The sequence below is a fragment of the Schistosoma haematobium genome, chromosome ZW, assembly GCF_000699445.3.
Source record: "Schistosoma haematobium chromosome ZW, whole genome shotgun sequence".
NCBI lineage: Eukaryota > Metazoa > Platyhelminthes > Trematoda > Strigeidida > Schistosomatidae > Schistosoma > Schistosoma haematobium.
In genome coordinates this window covers 26212232-26232135 of record NC_067195.1, presented here as the reverse complement: position 1 = coordinate 26232135, position 19904 = coordinate 26212232, and the positions used below count along the sequence as shown (strand labels likewise).

General features: G+C 42.1%; 1 protein-coding gene across 2 annotated transcripts; it reads left to right on the top strand.

Moving 5' to 3' along the window:
* Window positions 1-1428: 1428 nt before the first annotated feature.
* CIAPIN1_1 (Anamorsin) lies at window positions 1429-19869 on the top strand. 2 transcript variants are annotated; one of them, XM_035729401.2, is made up of 4 exons: window positions 1429-1565; window positions 8644-9023; window positions 14720-15052; window positions 19582-19869. In XM_035729401.2, the coding sequence occupies exons 2-4, from the start codon at window positions 8652-8654 to the stop codon at window positions 19693-19695; spliced, it is 819 nt and encodes a 272-aa protein (XP_035586502.2). In that variant the 5' UTR covers window positions 1429-1565; window positions 8644-8651; the 3' UTR covers window positions 19696-19869. The 2 variants fall into 2 exon arrangements, with proteins under 2 accessions (XP_035586502.2, XP_051070861.1); XM_051210845.1 differs by having other exon boundaries at window positions 14777-15052; window positions 19582-19846.
* The last annotated feature ends 35 nt before the right edge of the window (window positions 19870-19904 follow it).

Below are 19904 nucleotides of genomic sequence, written 5' to 3'. Positions count from 1 at the left end.
GGATGAGTGTATGTGTGTGCACATCTTATCCTACTCATCACATGTCTGTAGATCATATTTATAAATATTGGTTAACACATGAATAAATCGAGATGTCTATCTTATGTTCTCCAATATGTTATGCTCTGGCCTCTTTGTTTCGTCTCCCTGATATCCTGTTGAGATCACTGAGTGTATGATATAAACATATATAACTTCCATTCTCGTATTCGGGTTACTCAACTCAATTATTCAGTAACGCAGATCAGGTCAGTAATTATACACGAGGATGGCTGGCATGTGTATTCCAATAATAACCAATCATTCATACGGTTCACATGGTGTTAGATTAAAGGGTCACCAACGAGTGATCGATTATTGGCTTACCGTATATTCAGTGATGGTCTTGGTATTATTGTGTCTTGTCTCTTCTTTCCTTCTATGACTGATCGAATGAGATGAAATTCTGAAGTTAAAAACTTGGATAAAATCGTTTACGTCCGGAGCACAGTTTCCCACGCCGCGTGATAGATTAATGGAATTTGTTGATTGAAATAATGAACTGATTGATTTCAAACCAGCATTGAAAACCTGGAAGAACTGAGCAGCCGTTTCGTCCCATTGTGGGACTCCTCAGCAGTGCGCACCCACGATCCCGCTTGCGTGATTCGAACTCAAGGCCTTCAGTCTCGCGCGCGAGCACTAAGCCTCTGGATCACTGAGTCGGCATCCAACGGTGTTAGTGTCTAACCTCAACCAATCCACGAAATTGTGAGACCATCTTTTATTGTACTGAGGTAAACACCTGTCTCTACTCGACACAGATTAACCCCATTAGTCACGGCTTCTCACCAGAACTCCGTGAATTATCTCACGAAGCTAGTCACTAGTGAGCAACTTCTACTCCTTAAGAGTTGCCAGATGCTGGAATTCGCTGCCGAGCGAGCTAGTCCAAGCAACTTCCCAGGAGTCCTTTAAGAGGCAACTTGATCCATTCTTAAGGACTAAGGATAGTATCACACTATGGTTTACTACTTTCTTTTCATCTATTGTTGTTAGCATACCTAGGTTCCTGCCTGGAGGATTTGGTGATCCCTTGCTATTAGACACGGAAGCCTGTTAAGCGAAAGCTTCTTCTGTTCCGTCCACAACCATCTGAACCATTTGAGCACATGGTAATCATAAGTATAGTGTTGTGGAGATTATTAAGTTTTTGACTGGGTTCGAATCCTGTGCACGGGGTCGTGGATGTACAATGCTGAGGTATCCCACAATAGGACGAAACGGCCGTCCAGTACTTTCAAGTTTCCGATGGGGGTCTAACATCAATCAGTTCATGATCTCAATCAAAAACTTAATAATTTCCACAACCCTTTACTGATGAATAATGGAATTCCCTACCACAATACGTAACATCATGACCTCAATTTAAAACATCTAAAAAAGGATTAGATCTTTACGGCGACACTAATTTCAAGGATTCATATAAGTCGATAGACTTCCGATCCTTACAACTGAAGACTAGAGATATTGAACATCTGAAGTTGCTCCTGAAGCTCGTGGTTGATTTGTAGGTTGCGTGTCTTGTGAGTCTCATCGAATTCTGTTTTGTTGGTCACCTTGACTTTCGTTTCGCTTCCTATGTGCCTGGTTTTACAATCATAGATAATTGTAGTCTGTTGGAGTATTCATCTCCAGTTCGCACTGATTAAGATTAAAATATTTTCCGTCAGTACATATAGTTAGTGGTCTGTGTTGGTGGTTTATTGGTAAGCTTCCGCGAGCGTCTAAGCTGTTCCTGAATGATATGACTTCAGTTGTGGACATATTCCGGTAGTACGTTTTAAGGATTAAATACTCCGCAAAGTCTTTGCTTGGGCAGAGTTGATGAGATCTTTCTATCAGCTTTCATTACATTAAAGCAAGTTGGTGTCTATGGTTAGTAATTTTTCGTAATAATCCGGACAAAACAGTTTGTGGTGGTTGGTTCTAGAACTTAAAATACGTTAAAGCTTTATTTTTCTATTTGATCGCTACTTCCAAAAAAATGTCATGAAAAACCAATTAAATTTTGCGACATTTATTGCACCGATAGACTCTCGTAAACTTTTCTCATGATGCTCCGAACATGATGACGAGCAAAATCAAATCAGATCTAGGTTAACCAAAAGTCTACAGAACGATCGTCAGCAGTGACCGGGCAACGAAAGCAGAAGAAATAGAAAAGGCATCGGCTGTAGGTAACCCAAAACAGCTTTTCAGACTAATGAAAGAAACTGGAATTAAGAAGTCATTTGTAAGTGAGACGATCTCAGAAAAAGACGATACTTATCTGCTCTCAGCTCAGACGTTTAGAACGATGGGCGAAACACTAGGGAGCAGTTCAGCTGACCTTCAGCTACTCTACAGCTGTTCACCATTCCAAAACAGCCTGAATAGAACACTGAACTAGGTCTCTCGACTCTAGTTGAAGTTCAAAAAGCTATAGCCAATCTGAACGAGGAAGAGCGTCTGGTTCAGATGCATTGGCTCCAGAGGTCTTTAAGAATACCGGTCCAATTGTAGCGATTAGGTTGACTAATAGTTTAGCTAAAGTATGGGAGTTAGACGTAATCCCATCTGACTGGTCACAATCACTGATTGTCCCAATATATAAGAGAGGGTTAAAATCATCCTGTGATAACTATAGAGAGACTAGTTTAACTAATATAGTATTTAAAATACTAGCCTCAATAATTATCGGGCGCTTAGCAATTACTTGTGAATTGCAAACACGAGAAAATCAGGCTGGTTTCAGGACTGGTCGTGGTTGTATCGACCATGTTCACTATTCGTCAGACTCAGTACTGACGTGCATCAACACCTGGACTGATGATAGGGAGTGAAGTAGTCGAACGCGTCGACAACTTCACTTTTCTTGGAAGTCTGACTGGTTCTAATGGGTTGGTGTCTGACGAAGTCTCATCACGGATTCAGAAAGCTCGTTTGGCTTTTGCGAACTTACGTTACATATGATGAAGGCGAGATATTCTTCTATCAATGGAAGGACGAGTATACTACGCGGCAGTTCGTTCTGTTCTACTTTACGGCCACTATACGTGTCGATTAAGAGTAGAAGACACCCGTAAGCTACTAGTATTTGACCACAGATGCCTTAGAAATATTGCTGGCGTCTGCTGGGATCACCGGATAAGTAATAGTGAGGTTAGACGCAGGGTATTAGGGAATGATGGTAAATCAATCGATGAGATTGTGAATCTTCATCGTCTGAGATGGTTGGGCTACGTGATACGTATGCCTGAACACTGATTACCACGACTCGCAATGCTAACCGAAGTTGGAGATGGTTGGAAGAAAGTTAGGGGCGGCCAAACCAAAACGTGGCATCAGTGTTTGAAGTCACCAACTTCTAGTCTGAGCCGTGTTGGTAGATGCAGACTACTTGGTTGGGGTCCGCGTGACTATCGTAATCAATGGCTGGACACTGGGTGTATACACTCTTTGTTTTCCCTTTTTCCTTGAGATTAAAATTGCCTTATATCTTTCTACGAACTAATCCTTTCTTCCTGTATCATATCCCGATATGCGATCTTTCTTTTATATATTGCTACCATGGAAATGATTACTTCTATGAATTTGGTGTTCATTTTGTTGTGTTAACGAGATATGACAACTTGGACCGGTGTATATATGTGCCTGGTCCTACGTTGTAGTCAGTCAGTAACAACGTAGAACTTCGTACGTACGTACATCAGTTCAAGTTGCCATGCAATCCGCACTTAATCAGTTGGCAATCAGTGTCCGTAGGTATGGTATGTGCTTTGCACCTTCGAACTGCAAAGTACTTCTACAAGACTGGCAGGATTCCAATCCTGTACTCACCCTGGAAGGTGAGCAGATAGAAGTAGTTGAGAAGTTCGTGTATCTAGGTAGCTGCATAAGTGCTGGTGGGGGTGTGAGTGATGAGATCAATGCACGATTAGTGAAAGCCCCCAAATGCCCTGGTACGGCCGAGAGTGGGGAGAGTCCGCTCTCCCTCTCGAAATGCTCTCACACGGCCACGCGTATACAGCATCTGCCAGGGAAGTCCTACTCACTGCCTTCTCGTGACGAGGGTGTTGTTTACGAAAGTGAGAGGATGAAAAGCGAATGTCCGGCGCTTTAGCCGGATCCCAAACTAATGGTGCACATGGGCTCCAGCATCCTGAGTGAACAAATGGCGTATGAACCAATTGTTGGTCACCGGCTACTAGGGGACTGCATCTCCTCACGATGCTCCATTGCCTTGTGGGTTAGACATTTAGGTCGAAGGCTCGGGGTGTGGCCCCCTAAGAAAACCACCTGCTTCGGTCAGGGAACCCGAGCAGTATCACAGCCCTCACACATATCGAATGAGATTTTTGTGGCGCATATGTATTTGGTGCCTCTTTGTACCAATATCTATGTGTTGAAATAAAAAATAAAAATATCTCTAAAAGTACGTCGACGACAAAGTTGAACAAGAATGGAGAGAGTGGACAGCCCTGACGAATACCACTTGAGGTAATCAATTCTGATGACAGTTCGCCAAAATCTCTCACTCTACCAGTTGTGTTCGAGTAGAGAGCCTTTACAAGTTTAATGTACTTCTTCGGTACTCCTTTCAACGACAAACACTGCCATAGAACCTCACGATCAACAGAGTCGAATGCCGCCTTAAGGTCGAGAAATACTGCCATTGTGGGGCGTCTGAACGAGTGTCTGTTCTAGAACCTGATGTAGTGTGAATATCTGATCTATACAACCACGTCCAGGTCGAAAACCAGCCTGATTTTCTCTAGTCTGTTCTTCACGAGCTTTGGTTAGGCGTCGAAGTATTATTGAAGCTAATATTTTAGACACTATATTAGTCAAACTGATTCCTCTGTGATTGCCACAAGAGGACTTTTGTCCTTTCTTAAAAACCGGCACAATCAGTGATTGAGACCAGTCAGATGGGATTACGTCCAGTTCCCAAATTCTACTTAAGGCCTCAGTTAATCTTACTGCTAATACTGGACCGCCATCCCTAAAAATCTCAGGAGTGAACCTGTCAGGGCCTGCTGCTCTCCCTCGCTTCAGATTTCCTATGGCTTTTTCAACTTCATAAGGAGTCGGAGGACCTAAATTAACTTGCCATTCAGGTTGACTGGAGATCGTGGGAAACCGAAGTGTGGCTGAAGGCCAGTTGAACTGATCCCTAAAGTGTTCTGCCCATCGATCCAATCTCCTGGATTGAGAATGTATAATATGTCCATCTTCTGTGAGATTGCTTCGCTAACGGTCGGATTCCTAATACCGGTTTCCCTAACGAGTCTGAACAATTGTCTGCTGTTACCTATTGCCGCTGCCTTTTCTCTTGCTTTCGCTACCCACCACTGTTCGCGATCATTGCGTAGGCTTCTTGTCAGCTTGCACTTAAGCTGACTCCGCTCTTCGTAATGTTCGGAGCCTGTTGGAATGAGTTTCCGAGCATCTATCAATGCGGTAGATGCTGCTGAGATAGCGTTTCTCCCTAACCTTATGGTTTACCTTACGAGCAGATATCACTGCTGTTTCCACAGCTTTTCGGATATCATTCCATGCTGCCTCGGGGTGGGCATCACATACATGGCTGCCTAACTATTTTCCTAGTTGTTCCTGAAATATACTCTTAGTTTGACTATCATTAAGTAGGGCCCTAAGAGGCTTCCTTGCAGCGTCTTTCTTACGTCCAGTAAGACGCAGGCAAATACGCGCTCGCACTAGAGAATGATCTGAATCTAAGCATGTGCTCCAGAATGAGCGACAGTCTTCTATCGAGCCCCTCCGTCGGTCGGGCTACGTTGTAGCTGACTGACTGATTGTAGTGAATTCTTTGCGTTGCTATTTTGGTGCGAAGCAATGGTCAGTCAGGTGAGTGACTGGATGCTGGTTGATTAATATGATATACTGATGAGTGCGTTGTTGTTTGTCAATTCTAGTGTCCGACTCTACATTTGGGGTGTGCGTAGGATCTTCAATGTGACCTAAACAAAATGTTAACCCAATATAATTTAGTTGTCAAATAAACGGTGCTAGAAGGATTTTACATTTTGACATTCAAATGTGCATATCTCAATTTCCTAACAGGTGAACAATGTATGACCCGCCGTAAATGTGTGCAGATCTTAGTTTCTCCAGTTCACACGTGCACGACCGGACGAAGTCAGCGATGCAAAACCGAAAAATCAGTTTTACTAATATGGTATCTGAAATGTTCTTTTAGGAATCATGGACGTGTCTAGATAGCACATCTTTAGTTTGTCAATAGAAATGATTAAATTTTCGGAGATATCTGATTTTAAGAGGGTTGATAATTTCACACTTTCTTCTCTGCTTTTATACTACTTAAAGCTTCAGTTGGTCAGTTTTCACTCGTCAGCAATAAATACTACCACTCTGTTTTTTCCATCCAGTCCTAGTGTTAGCAAGTAATGGCCAGTTTGAAATTTTCTAGAATAAGTTTCGCAGAATATCGCAGCTACCAAAGTCGGTGTCAGTTAAATTATCACCACAGCCCCTAAAAATCTTGTGAAATTTCGGCACTAAGAACACGATTCAATCGCTAGAGCAGTCTTTCGTAGATAATGAAGCTCGAACACAGTCACCAAATATCCCAGAAATGGTCGAATTTCACAGATATTGCGTGGGATTACTTCCACCTGACCTATTCCATCCTGACTAATATTATGACGTCAAAGGTGCGATAAACCGTTTTGGGGTTTATATTAGGTGGATTAATCTCATATGCCACAACACAACCAGTACTTGTACAGCTGCTCCAGTACAAGAACTCAACAGTTTACTACAAAAGCCAAGTAAATACTCAGAATTGTTATTTATTTATATAAAACATTACATCCTTGCAAGCCATTACCATTCTTGAAGAACTACTTTGCATTGCGAAGATACTAGGCGTACTTATGAACGCTAATTGCTAATAATGAAATAAGATTATTATTTTATTACTATAAATTGCTAACTGAAGTTCAACCTGGGAGGATTTGTGAGTTTAGTCAGTGCGGATTTACACGACGTGATAAGTTAATAGTTGGTTCTAAAAGTAGCTAGTTTTGACACTTGGGATTTAAGTGACAATATATTTCTTGGCGACCAAAACAATCAGAAGTTTGAAGCATGCCTACAGATGTGCGGAATCTAGGTACTTACCTTAAGTGGAGCGGTAGTCTTTTTTCAGATCTGACAATGAACAAATGGTGATAATATAGTCGATTCCAGTCCATCCTTGCGTTGCAGATGGACTGGGAAAGATGATGCACAGAAGCAGGTTATGCTATGTAAAAAGTTCCGGAAAATGGTCCCATTACTTAGCTTTGGACCAACGAGTCTCCATTGGACACAGAAACGTTCTTGTTTGTTTCTAAACGCATTTCTCACAACAATGTCGAACGCGCTTTTCTGGAAATTCATTTTTATAACACCTGAATTAGTATCCATCGAATTATAGGCGAAGACTATAAAGTCACATGGTGATACGTTTGTACGCTTTACTAATGAATCGCTACGTCGACTTCAGTATCGTGAAGGAATCCGTTCTTTCCACTTCTTCCTACCAACTAGCCAGAGTAAAAACACCGGCTTTACAAATGATGCTTTTTGATTTTGACCCAATATGAGTGAGCAAAATACATTAAGTTTGTCGATTCATATTGTCAATAAAAAAATAAATAGGATATTCGAACTGAGTATATGTTCAGATTCCACATCCTCAACACATCGTTCCCCATGTTAGTTTCCAATCTCTTTAACGTAATCTTCTAACCTAAAAAACGAAAAAAATTATTGTTGTCTTTGCTCTAGCTCTTAGTGTCACACCGAACCTGTCCAGGGCGCCGACTCTACGGAGTTTCTCGATAAAGCATACGTTAAGCGTTTTCAATCGAGCGCATTCGTAATACTCCACTAGAACCTTGAATATTAGTCTCAGTTACACAGCATACGTCAATGTTGAGGCTTCAGTGACAATTAAAGCTGTCAGTTGTTCGATCTGCACCAGTCAGTGAGTGCTGACGGTAACGAGCTAAAATAGCACACATGGTTTCCTAGTTGTGTCAGGTTTGTTTAGCGACAGCGCATAACTTTTAACAGTAATTAGGTTAAAGATTGAGATTATTATAAGAAAACGTACAATAAAAAAAGTAGGACATCAAAGTGAAATGAAACAAATTTGTTTTCATATCTTTCGAACACAACCGTCTAATATAATTGAATCATGGTGATTTCTGAAGCCTCATGGATATACAGATCCCAACAGGTGACTTTCTCAAAGAACCTTTGCTCATGGCCTTCGATTTAAGCCATTGAAGCACGTCAAATGTTGCCTGGCGGTAGTTGGTTTTTTACTGCAACGTTGTAGTTTAATTATTTGAAAGTGTGCAAGTATTTGAATTTCACACTTTTTTTTCAAGAAGTGCACATCTTAATCGTCATGTAGACTGTATTCCACCACTTATGTCAGGGAAATGTATCTATACTTCCACTTTCTGTTCGTTCCATTTGTGCACTAAAACAGAATTGATATTTAGTTTGTTTATCTAAACTTTATTTCAAAACGCAAATATATTTTGTCAAAATAAACTTACATACGTCATGACTTTTACTCAGGTGTCATCATGGAACAATGTGTAGCTGATTGTCTTAAGAGTGATGACTGTGTGATGATTGTATGGTCGGGCGAAGTTCAAGAAGACGTTATGCGTGGTCTACAAGTGGCTGTTTCTACATATGTTAAGAAGCTGCAGTTCGAAAATCTGGAGAAATTCTTGGACATTTCAACTGTAGATAGTCAGTTTCACGATTTTTCTGTCATACTATGTGGTTGGCCTAACTCGATAGGCGTAAACATACTCAAACTTGGCTTGCTATCAAACCTTTTATCCTGTTTGCGACCTGGTGGGCGATTTTTTGGTCGTGACCTAATTACGGGTGACTGGGATTCTTTGAAAAAGAACCTAACTCTTTCTGGGTACATAAATCCTTACCAGGTATGATTTTTATAGTATGCAAAGTAATAGCTACAGAATTATATGTTATAGCCTTTTTTTATTTTACAAAATCCTACATTTTCAGTTTTTGTTTCAAGTAAAGCAGCAGTAAATCAAGCCTATTTTTTACGTCGTAAATATTTTCACGCATATGTGTATCTCATTTAGTGTATCATAAGTGATTATTGAAGTCGAATAGTAAATAAAGAATTGTAGTGACCAGTAGCTCCATATAAGTGTTATGTCCCGATAAGCATAATGAATGGTAACTTTTGTGATCCATTTATGGACCAATACTATGCGCATATTTTTATCGTATAATTGTTAATTAGCTAAACTATACATATTCATGTCCCTCTTATTACGAGCTTTATTTTGACCTATGAACTATTACTATACGATTTACCATTCTTGAATTATGCCCTGTCAATTAATTATTACCTCTCACATTCACAGATATATTTGGCCAAATCTTGTATAAATGTTGTTTCCTATTTTATTGGTACGATGTGGTCTATCTGGTTGGTATATAAACCGAGTATGCTTGAAATAAGTGATTCATAGCGCAGAGGTTAACATTGATGTTCTGGACTGAACTGGCTGGGCTAGGCAGGGAGTAGGGCCGATAAGTACTCTAGAGCCCCGAAATGCCGTAGTATGGCCGAGAGTATGGTGGGCCCGACTTACCTCTCGAAATGCTCTCACACGGCCACGCGTATACAGCATCTGCCAGGGAAGTCCTACTCACTGCCTTCTCGTGACGAGGGTGTTGTTTACGAAAGTGAGAGGATGAAAAGCGAATGTCCGGCGCTTTAGCCGGATCCCAAACTAATGGTGCACATGGGCTCCAGCATCCTGAGTGAACAAATGGCGTATGAACCAATTGTTGGTCACCGGCTACTAGGAGACTGCATCTCCTCACGATGCTCCATTGCCTTGTGGGTTAGACATTTAGGTCGAAGGCTCGGGGTGTGGCCCCCTAAGAAAACCACCTGCTTCGGTCAGGGAACCCGAGCAGTATCACAACCCACACACAAATAAAATGAAATTGACGATATTTGCCGAAAATTGTATTCGCGCTTTGATTAATAACCAAACAATTCACATTATTATTTACTACGTCATTTATTCACTCTCTTTTATTCCCGCCTTATGTATCCTTATTTTTCGTTTTATACAGCAGCTCGCTTATGGTGGAAACTCGGTTCTATCTAAACGTTCCCGAGTTACTGCCTGGTTGAAAATTGTATGCCACCACCGAATATGAGTACTGAAGCAGTTTTTCTGAAACCACTTGCACCATTCAAACTGGCTGCGTTCAACGTTCGCACATATGCAGGTCGAATAACAGATAGGGCTCGTTATGTCTTTTGAAAGTCTTAATATCGACGTTTGTTGTCTATCCGAGACTCGTATTCAAGACTCTGGTGAAGTACTACAAATTCGCTCTCCATCTGTCGCTTCAAAAAGCTTGTTTTACGTGCGTTCATCCGGGGGCCCTGTGGCATCTTAGTCTGGTCTTGCTGGCGTTGGTGTCGCACTAAGCGCTAGAGCTGAGGCAGCACTAACCGACTGGATCCCCGTTAACAGTCGGTTATGTGCTGTTAGATTAGAAAGTTCCATCAAAGTGAGAAGAAATCGGCGTGAGAAACGACGTCTTTTCGTCATCTCCGCCTATGCCCCGACAGATTGCAGCCCGGATGCAATCAAGGATGAATCCTACCACCAGTTGTTAACTGTTCTCCAGAAAGTGCGTTCGACAGATATTGTAGTACTAGCCGGAGACTTGAATGCTCAGGTCGGGCATCTAGGCACAGAAGAGAGTCGTTTAGGTGGCCGATGGGGACTTGTTGGTCGCAGGACCGATAACGGGGACCGTCTACTGCAACTGTGCACAGACCACAACCTGTTTCTGGCTAGCACTAACTTCCGGCGCAGTCATCGCCGACATGCCACCTGGCGTCCTCCCTCTGTATCTCAAGCCTGGACTCAGATTGATCACATCGCGATCAGCTACCGCTGGCGTGGTTGTGTACAAGACTGCCTCTCCTTGTGGAGTACCTATCTGGACTCTGATCATGCCCTGGTCTGCGCCAATCTTACCTTACTTTTCAGTGGACAACGAAGTGACCGCCACCAACGGATTGGTGTTAGCAAGCTGGTTGCAACTTCTGTTGCAAGTAAGTATCGAACCGAGCTAGTTTCTAGGCTAGCTACCATTCCACCGAAAAGTATAGATGCGCATTGGTTGCAATTGCATGACGCCATGAAAATGTCGGGTACAGTCAGTTGTGGGTTCGCGAAACGTCCCGCTTATAAGCACTGGGTTTCTTCAGGCTCCTTACAACTCACTGAAGCCCGTCGGTCTACTCCGGGTGACCGTGAGTTTGACCACAAACGAAGGATGTTACGTAAGGAAATTGGGCAAAGCTTGCGTAAGGACCGAGAAGCCAGGTGGTCGAAGCGTGCTAATGAGCTGGAAGCAGCAGCTGCATCTGGTAATGACCGGAAGCTCTTCCAACTCATCCGAGCCACTGGCAGCAAGAAGTCTGGTGTGAGTGAAACAATCTGTGAGGATGATGGGATGCCAATCACTGACATCCAACGACGTCTTGGACGATGAGCAGAATTTCTCGAAGTGCAGTTCAACTGGCCTGCTGCTCCGGCAACATCGGTCAGACTGTCCTGCCCTCCATGGCCGGTGACGGCTGATCCACCAAACGAGGAGGAAGTCCGCAAGGAACTCCAACTCTTGAAGCGTTACAAATCACCTGGCCCAGATGACTTACCTCCGGCTCTTTTTAAAGATGGTGGTGACTTTTTGACTAAGGAATTGACGACGTTGTTTACAAAGGTTTGGGAACTAGAGAGCGTACCAGCGTCATGGAATGAGTCGATAGTTGTCCCTATCTTTAAAAAGGGTTCACGTCGTTCCTGTAACAACTATCGGGGGATAAGTCTACTTCCGATTGCGTCCAAGCTATTGGCTTCCGTCATACTTCGTAGGTTGTTCAAAACCCGAGAAAGATTGACTCGCGAGGAGCAGGTCGGGTTTCGTTCTGGTCGAGGATGTATTGATCATATCTTCACCCTCCGCCAAATGTTAGAACACCGCCATACTTTTCAAAGGCCAACAATCGTAGTGTTTCTTGACATCAGGGCTGCCTTCGATTCGTTGGACAGGACTGTTCTCTGGGATTGTCTATTGAAGAAGGGTGTGCCTGAGAAGTTTATTAACATCCTAAAAGCCCTATATAAAAACACCTCAGGCAGAGTGAGGGCATACAACCACCTCTCTCCATTGTTCCATTCAAGCAGTAGGCTTAGACGGGGTTGCCCGACCCCACTATTCCACTTCAACGTTGCTACCGATGACGTTCTAGAAACAACTGTAATGGATGTAAGTAGTGGCGGTGTGAATCTGTTGCCTGGAGAAAGACCTCTCGACCTTGAGTATGCGAATGATATTGTCTTACTGTGCGATAATGCCCAAGCCATGCAATCCGCACTTAACCAGTTGGCAATCAGTTTCCGTAGGTACGGTATGTGCTTTGCACCTTCGAAGTGCAAAGTACTTCCACAAGACTGGCAGGATTCCAATCCTGTACTCACCCTGGAAGGTGAGCAGATAGAAGTAGTTGAGAAGTTCGTGTATCTAGGTAGCTGCATAAGTGCTGGTGGGTGTGTGAGTGATGAGATCAATGCACGTATAGTGAAAGCCAGAGCAGCTTATGCCAATCTGGGCCACCTTTGGCGCCTTCGTGATGTCAGTCTGACTGTAAAAGGTCGAATCTACAACGCGTCAGTGAGAGCAGTTCTGCGTTATGCTTGTGAAACCTGGCCTCTCCAAGTTGAGGATGTTAGACGACTCTCTGTGTTCGATCATCGTTGTCTCCGAAGGATTGCTGACATCCAGTGGCAACACCATGTCAGTAATGCAGAGGTTTGGTATCGTGTGTTCGGGCGCAGAGACGATAATTCAACTTGTGTCACCATCTTGAAACACCGACTTCGGTGGCTTGGACATGTTCTACGAATGTCGTTCCAGAGAGTTCCACGTCGTGCATTATTTGCCGACTCTGGGACTGGTTGGAAAAAGCGGAGAGGTGGTCAGTGCATGACATGGTGTCGGGGTATGAAAGATAGCTGCGAAGAGCTGGCTTCTGTTGGTCCTTCACGACTCCCTGGCTGGGGTCCGAGAGATGGTGCAACACAGTGGCTAGAGACGTTATCAGATACAGCTCACAATAGAAGCCAGTGGTGATCCTGCTGTAACGTTTTTTACTTTCTTCATAAAAATGCGGTTATATCTTTCTTAACTGAAAGATTTCTTCTGGTTGTACCTTTTCGTCTCCTCCATTATTATTATGATTATTACACTACCTTACAATAGTCTGGTCGTTATTATTCTTTGTTTTTACGCTCCTTACCTCCCTTTTTTCTCTTCCCATTCTCACTGTTTTTTGTGGCGCATATATATTTGGTGCCCTCTTGTACCAATGTTTGGCTGTTCAAATAAAATAAAATAAGTACTCTAGACTGCTCGCACCGGGTTTTACGTGTCATTGGTCCGATCGATAATTCACTACTCTCCAATTGGCGGTATCATTACGTTATACATTAACAGGGCACACAGGCTACAAGTTATAACAATAAGTTTATAATGTTTTCTGTTCGGGTTAAATTTTGCTCGCATTGTTCAGAAGACTGTATTTATAGATATTATAAATGGCTGGTTTGTCATCATTTGACTTCGATTTGATTACAAAATCCTCAAAGAGAAACGTCTGTGAAACGTGAGATATTTCATGCAATTAGTTCCCTTTATGAATTTAAATGGAGCCAGAACAAATATAGATGCAGAATACTATGAATTCATTGTATGTCGTGGTTATCAATAATGACTATATATATATATATATGAAAATTTTCAGCTCTTACCACTCAAAACCATTTGTACCTTTTGGTCTGAATATAATTTACTACTTGGCTTATCCTTATTTGTAACCTAAAGTCATCTATAAATGTCATTCTATTCGAAAGTTTATTCTTTCCCACAGTTTCCAGTTATGCCCATTCTTTGCGATGTTATAGTTGCAGTCAGTTGATTATATACATAGACCAGGAGGTATCCTTGTATATCCTAATTATTTGTTTTTATCAACTATGCACATCGTAGACATTGATGTGTTCTTTACATCTATTTCTAAACAAATAACTCATACTAATTTTGTGGCACTAAATTAATATTATTGTTCAGGTGTCCAGTTTACTTGTTGCTGATAAAAAATCCATTTGTTGTGTTAGCGGGACATAGACAGGATTAAGGCATGTTCCTTGCATGACTGTTTTGGTGCACGCTGATTGGCTTTTTCTTATCCAATCAACACTAGCAGATACTTGGAAAAGACTTGAATCTTCTCATGTAGAAACTAAATGTATTAACGTTTTTTTATTACTTCCATCTACCCTTGTTATTTGGAATATAATTTTGTTCCTGTTCAACCGTGTTCTGATCTGGGGACTTGTCGAGTGAATTGGTTTTCAAAAATACTGAGCAAGAAGAGAAATTATAACAACGTGACTGTAATGAATTCTGTACAAATACTTGGTAGATTTGGAGAATATCAACGGTACTGCTTTTTATCTGTACACAAAGATGTTCAATCTTTTTTTATCTTTTATTCACATTTCAGTTGTCATGTGAAAACCACTTAATATTCAGTGCCTCTGTTCCATCCAATTATACGCAGGGTTCTAGTGTCAAACTTCCGTGGGCTAACAGTGATGTCGAGGCGGCTTGGGAAAATGTTGATAATACATCTGACGCCAATGGAAACATTATAAATACAAATTCACTTTTGCAAAAATCAGATTTGAAAACTCCTTTGGCTGTCTGTGGCAAAGACCCTGCTACTGATTCAGATGGAAAAAAGAAACGGGCTTGTAAAAACTGTACATGTGGCTTGGCTGAAATTGAAGCAGCGGAAGAAGTTAAATCTGACGTCCCAATATCGTCCTGTGGAAATGTAAGTCATGATTATCTGTTTTACTTCGGAGAACACCATAGTAAACAAGTAGTTTATGATGATAGTGTTATAGAAAAATATAATGTTAGACATTTTTTAAGTTACAAACAACACGATACATATTGCCTTACTGAAGTATAGGCTGGGAATACTGCAAACATAAATTGTTCTCGAACTTACCAAAACTTCGTCTTTGACCAATCTTAACTGGATAATGTATTAACCCGTTACATTCGGAAATGGTCCAGTTACACAAACCAGTTTGAGATCAATTTCTCTGTTGTTTTTAAGCTTGGTACTCAGTCGCATGTCCGAAGTATGAAGCACATGGGCTTCAGGTTGCTACTAATTAGCATATTCCAGCTTTTGTAGCAAGAAGTACACCCATAACTCGCGTTCCTTCTTATGCAGTCGGAAAGCAATGACAACAGATATTCATAGCCTCATCGTAGAATTTCTTGCTTGCACCTATAATTTCAGTCAGTCAGCTACAACGTAGGATCAGGCACATATATACATCTGTCCAAGTTGCCATACCTCATTAGCACAACACGATGAACACGGGATTCATAAAAGTAGTTAATTCAGAGGTGGTAATATATAAAAGAAAGATTGCGATAAGGATATAGTACAAGAAGAAAAAATTGGTTCGTAGAAAGAAAGATATGAAGCGATTTTAACCTCTTAGTTTAAGGGAAGACAGGGAGTGTATACACCGACGCCATTGTGATCGATTCTGAGCCATGTCAATAAGAGTCTCCAACCATTGGTTACGATAGTCACGCGGACCCCAACCAAGTAGTTTGCATCTACCAACACGGCTCAGACTAGAAGTTGGTGACTTCAAACACTGATGCCACGTTTTGGTTTGGCCGCCCCTAACTTTCTTCCAACCATCTCCAACTTCGGTTAGCATTGCGAGTCGTGGTAATCAGTGTTCAGGCATACGTATCACGTAGCCCAACCATCTCAGACGATGAAGATTCACAATCTCATCGACTGATTTACCATCATTACCTAATACCCTGCGTCTAACCTCACTATTACTTATCCGGTGATCCCAGCAGACGCCAGCAATATTTCTAAGGCATCTGTGGTCAAATACTAGTAGCTTACGGGTGTCTTCTACTCTTAATCGACACGTATAGTGGCCGTAAAGTAGAACAGAACGAACTGCCGCGTAGTATACTCGTCCTTCCATTGATAGAAGAATATCTCGCCTTCATCATATGTAACGTAAGTTCGCAAAAGCCAAACGAGCTTTCTGAATCCGTGATGAGACTTCGTCAGACACCAACCCATTAGAACCAGTCAGACTTCCAAGAAAAGTGAAGTTGTCGACGCGTTCGACTACTTCACTACCTATCATCAGTTCAGGTGTTGACGCAGACCAGTCCTGAAGCAACAACTTGCATTTAGAGGGAGAGAAGCGCATTCCAAACATTCTGGCATTGTTGCTTAGTGCTACCAAAAGACTCTGCATTTTATCGGCCTATTCACCAACTAGGACTATATCATCTTCGTATTCTAAGTCGATAAGTGGACCTCCTGGTAGGAGATCAATACCCGAGAATTCAGTCGACGAGAATGTAATTTCCATCAGTAGGTCTATGATGAAGTTAAACAGAAATGGAGAAAGTGGACAGCCTTGACGGACACCACTTGAGGTTGCAAAAGTAGATGACTGTTCACCGTAATCTCTGACTCGACTGGTAGTGTTCGAGTAAAGAGCCTTCATAAGGTTTATGTACTTCTGAGGTACGCCTTTCAATGACAGACACTGCCACAGAATCTCTCGGTCAACAGAGTCAAATGCTGCTTATAAGTCAAGAACAACTATCATTGTCGGACGTCGATAAGTATGCCTGTGTTCTAGAACCTGACGAATGGTGAGTATGTGGTCGATGCAGCCACGACCAGGTCTAAAGCCAGCTTGATTCTCTCGTGTTTGCAGTTCACGAGTCTTAGTTAGGCGTCCGATAATTATTGAGGCTAGTATTTTAGATACTATATTAGTTAAACTAATCCCTCTGTGGTTGTCACAGGATGATTTTGACCCTTTCTTATATATTGGGACGATAAGTGATTGCGACCAGCCAGATGGGATTACGTCTAACTCCCATACTTTAGCTAAACTATTAGTCAACCTAATCGCTACAATTGGACCAGTATTCTTAAAGACCTCTGGAGCAAATCCATCTAGACCAGCTGCCCTTCCTCGTTTCAGATTACCTATAGCCTTTTGAACTTCTGCTAGAGTTGGGGGACCTACTTCAATGTTCCATTCACACTGTCTGGAAATGGAGGGCAGTTGTAGAGTAGCTGAAGGCCAGCTGAACTGTTCTCTGATGAGTGTCATCTTTTTCCGAAATAGTCTGACTTACACTTGACTTATTAATTCCAGTTTCTTTTATTAGTTTATAAAGCTGTCTTGTGTCCTTTATAGCCGCAGCCTAGTTTTCAGAACTACCTAAGTGTGACCTCAGTTGTTCGTGGAACCTACTTTTGGTTTTCTCGTTACTCAACTCAGTTCTAATGGGTCTTTTTAATGTGGCTTTTTTGCGTCCAGTGAGGCGCAAGCAGATGCGTGCCCGTATTAGGGCATGGTCGGAGTCCAAGCAGGTACTCCAGAATGAGCGACAATCTTCTACCGACCCTCTCCAACGATGACTGATGGCAATATGGTCTATTTGAGTCCATCGTTGGTTTGGTGTAGGGGGTCGCCATGTTAGACGATGTCTCTCCTTATGCTTAAAATTTGTGTTTGCTAAAAATAAACGATTGTCTCAGCACAGTTGCAGCAGGCGATCGCCATTATCTAATCGTTGTGCCGGAATACTAAAATACCCACCTAAATGCCTTTCTGTTTGGTTTAAACTACCTATCTGGGCATTAAAGTCACCTGCCACGTGTACTATGTCTGAACGTTTAGCTTTCTGAAGAAGTTCAGAGAGCTTTCTGTAAAATTCATCTTTCACTTCAGTCGGTGGGAACGTAGGCAGAAACGACAAAAAGGCAACGACGTGTGTCCCTATCCTTCCGAGTCCTTACGGAGCCGTTTAGCCGAACAGCACATAGACGACTGTTGACGGGGATCCAATCTAACAGTGCTTGTTCCGCCCTCATGCTTAGTGCTATGCCTACACCTGCCAGTCCACGAGAACTAGCCATTGGGTCACCAGATACACGGAGGGTGTATCTCGTTGGCTCTCCGTTTTGCCGAGGTGAGGTCAAGTGAATGACCACACTGGAATCCTGTATGCGTGTTTCGGTGACACAGCATACATCAATGGTGCGAGATTCTAGGGTTTTAGCCAAGGAAGCCTGCTGACCGATTTGACATAGGGTGCGTACATTGAAGACTCGAATGTGTAGTTTATAGCAGGGTTTCAGTAGACCTGGAACAGTGTTTTGAGCACTAGAATCGTTGGCTGTGGTGACACTTGAGGAGGAAGCCGAAAGAGGAAGTTTAGAGGTGAAAGTCGATGTAGGAGGAATAATAGGAATTGAAGAGGAAGGTTGATTATGAATACAGTGGTCTTGAGTGCTGCTAGAGGTATGAGGGCGGTTATCACTTCCCGGTTGCCCACACCGTGGAAGGGTTGTTCTGGATATACCTGAAGAGGAAATTGGATTAGAGGTGGTCTTAGTGACCTGGGAGCGTGACCACAGTACCCAAGGGACAACTCCTTGAGATCGATCACACACGACCTTTTTATGGGTAATTTTTGTGTTAGCTCCGTACTTGTTGAGACCTTACCGCCGGATATCCGTGGGATAAGGCGAGGTGTGCATTTTTAGGGTCGACCTTTTCTAACCCCACCCATCCTTGTGGGAAGGCAGCATCGCTGTCATGCTGGTTGTCTGAAGGAAACACCTTACTGCTGTCACACCTCTGTACAGTCAGCAGTACGACTTCGCCTTCGGACTTTAGGTTTGTTGCTTTTAGTTTTAACTGCTCTTCAACCGACCTGTCTGACATGGTAGGACCTTGAGGAACGGTTGTTCCAGCCAGTGTAGCTCGGTTGCTTCATCACGATAGGTAAGCCCTTCCACCACGTCAAGGTAGCAACAACGGTCGGGTCACCTATAATTTGCGAGTATATATAACCATTTATCACACAAGGTTATTCTGAACAATATAGTTTTTTTAGTGCAAACCTTTTATGTAAGTCAAGCTGAATTCATCTAATTGCGCACTTATTTTCATAAAACAAACATGTTATCATCCATATAATAATCGTCTGACAATCATATTTCACTGCCTAGTTGTGCGCTTATCGAAGAAATTTAAAACATATATAGAGCCCAGTAGTGGACCGCTGGATTGTAGATTCAAGGGTAGCACAAAAGATTAGATATATACAACACATATTCCCGACTAATTCGATTAACTTAAAAACATTTTCTTCAGGTTTAGTGGATATTATATATTTTGTGTAGTTCATTTATTGGTGCTTGTTTTTGAACTGTATTTATTAGTTTAATTTGTTGTATTATTTTCAACCGTGTTTTAAAATACCTTTTAGTGTTATCTCGGGGATGCTTTCCGATGTTCTACATGCCCTTACCGTGGGCTTCCACCATTTAAGCCTGGCGAAAGAATTCTAATACCGGATGATGTTTTGAAAGCTGATTTGTGACAGACGTATATACACTTTGCAGACTAGTCTATTGTGAATCTCCGTATGTCCTTACTGTTATAACAAACCATACTTCTTGACTTTCTCGATGAATTTTGTTATATTTATCGTCTTCACCAAACATTTCAAATAGTATAACTTCTTACTTGGACTGAGTGTTTATGATATACGTTAGCATGAAATTAGGTACTGATGCTGAGAAATGTGTG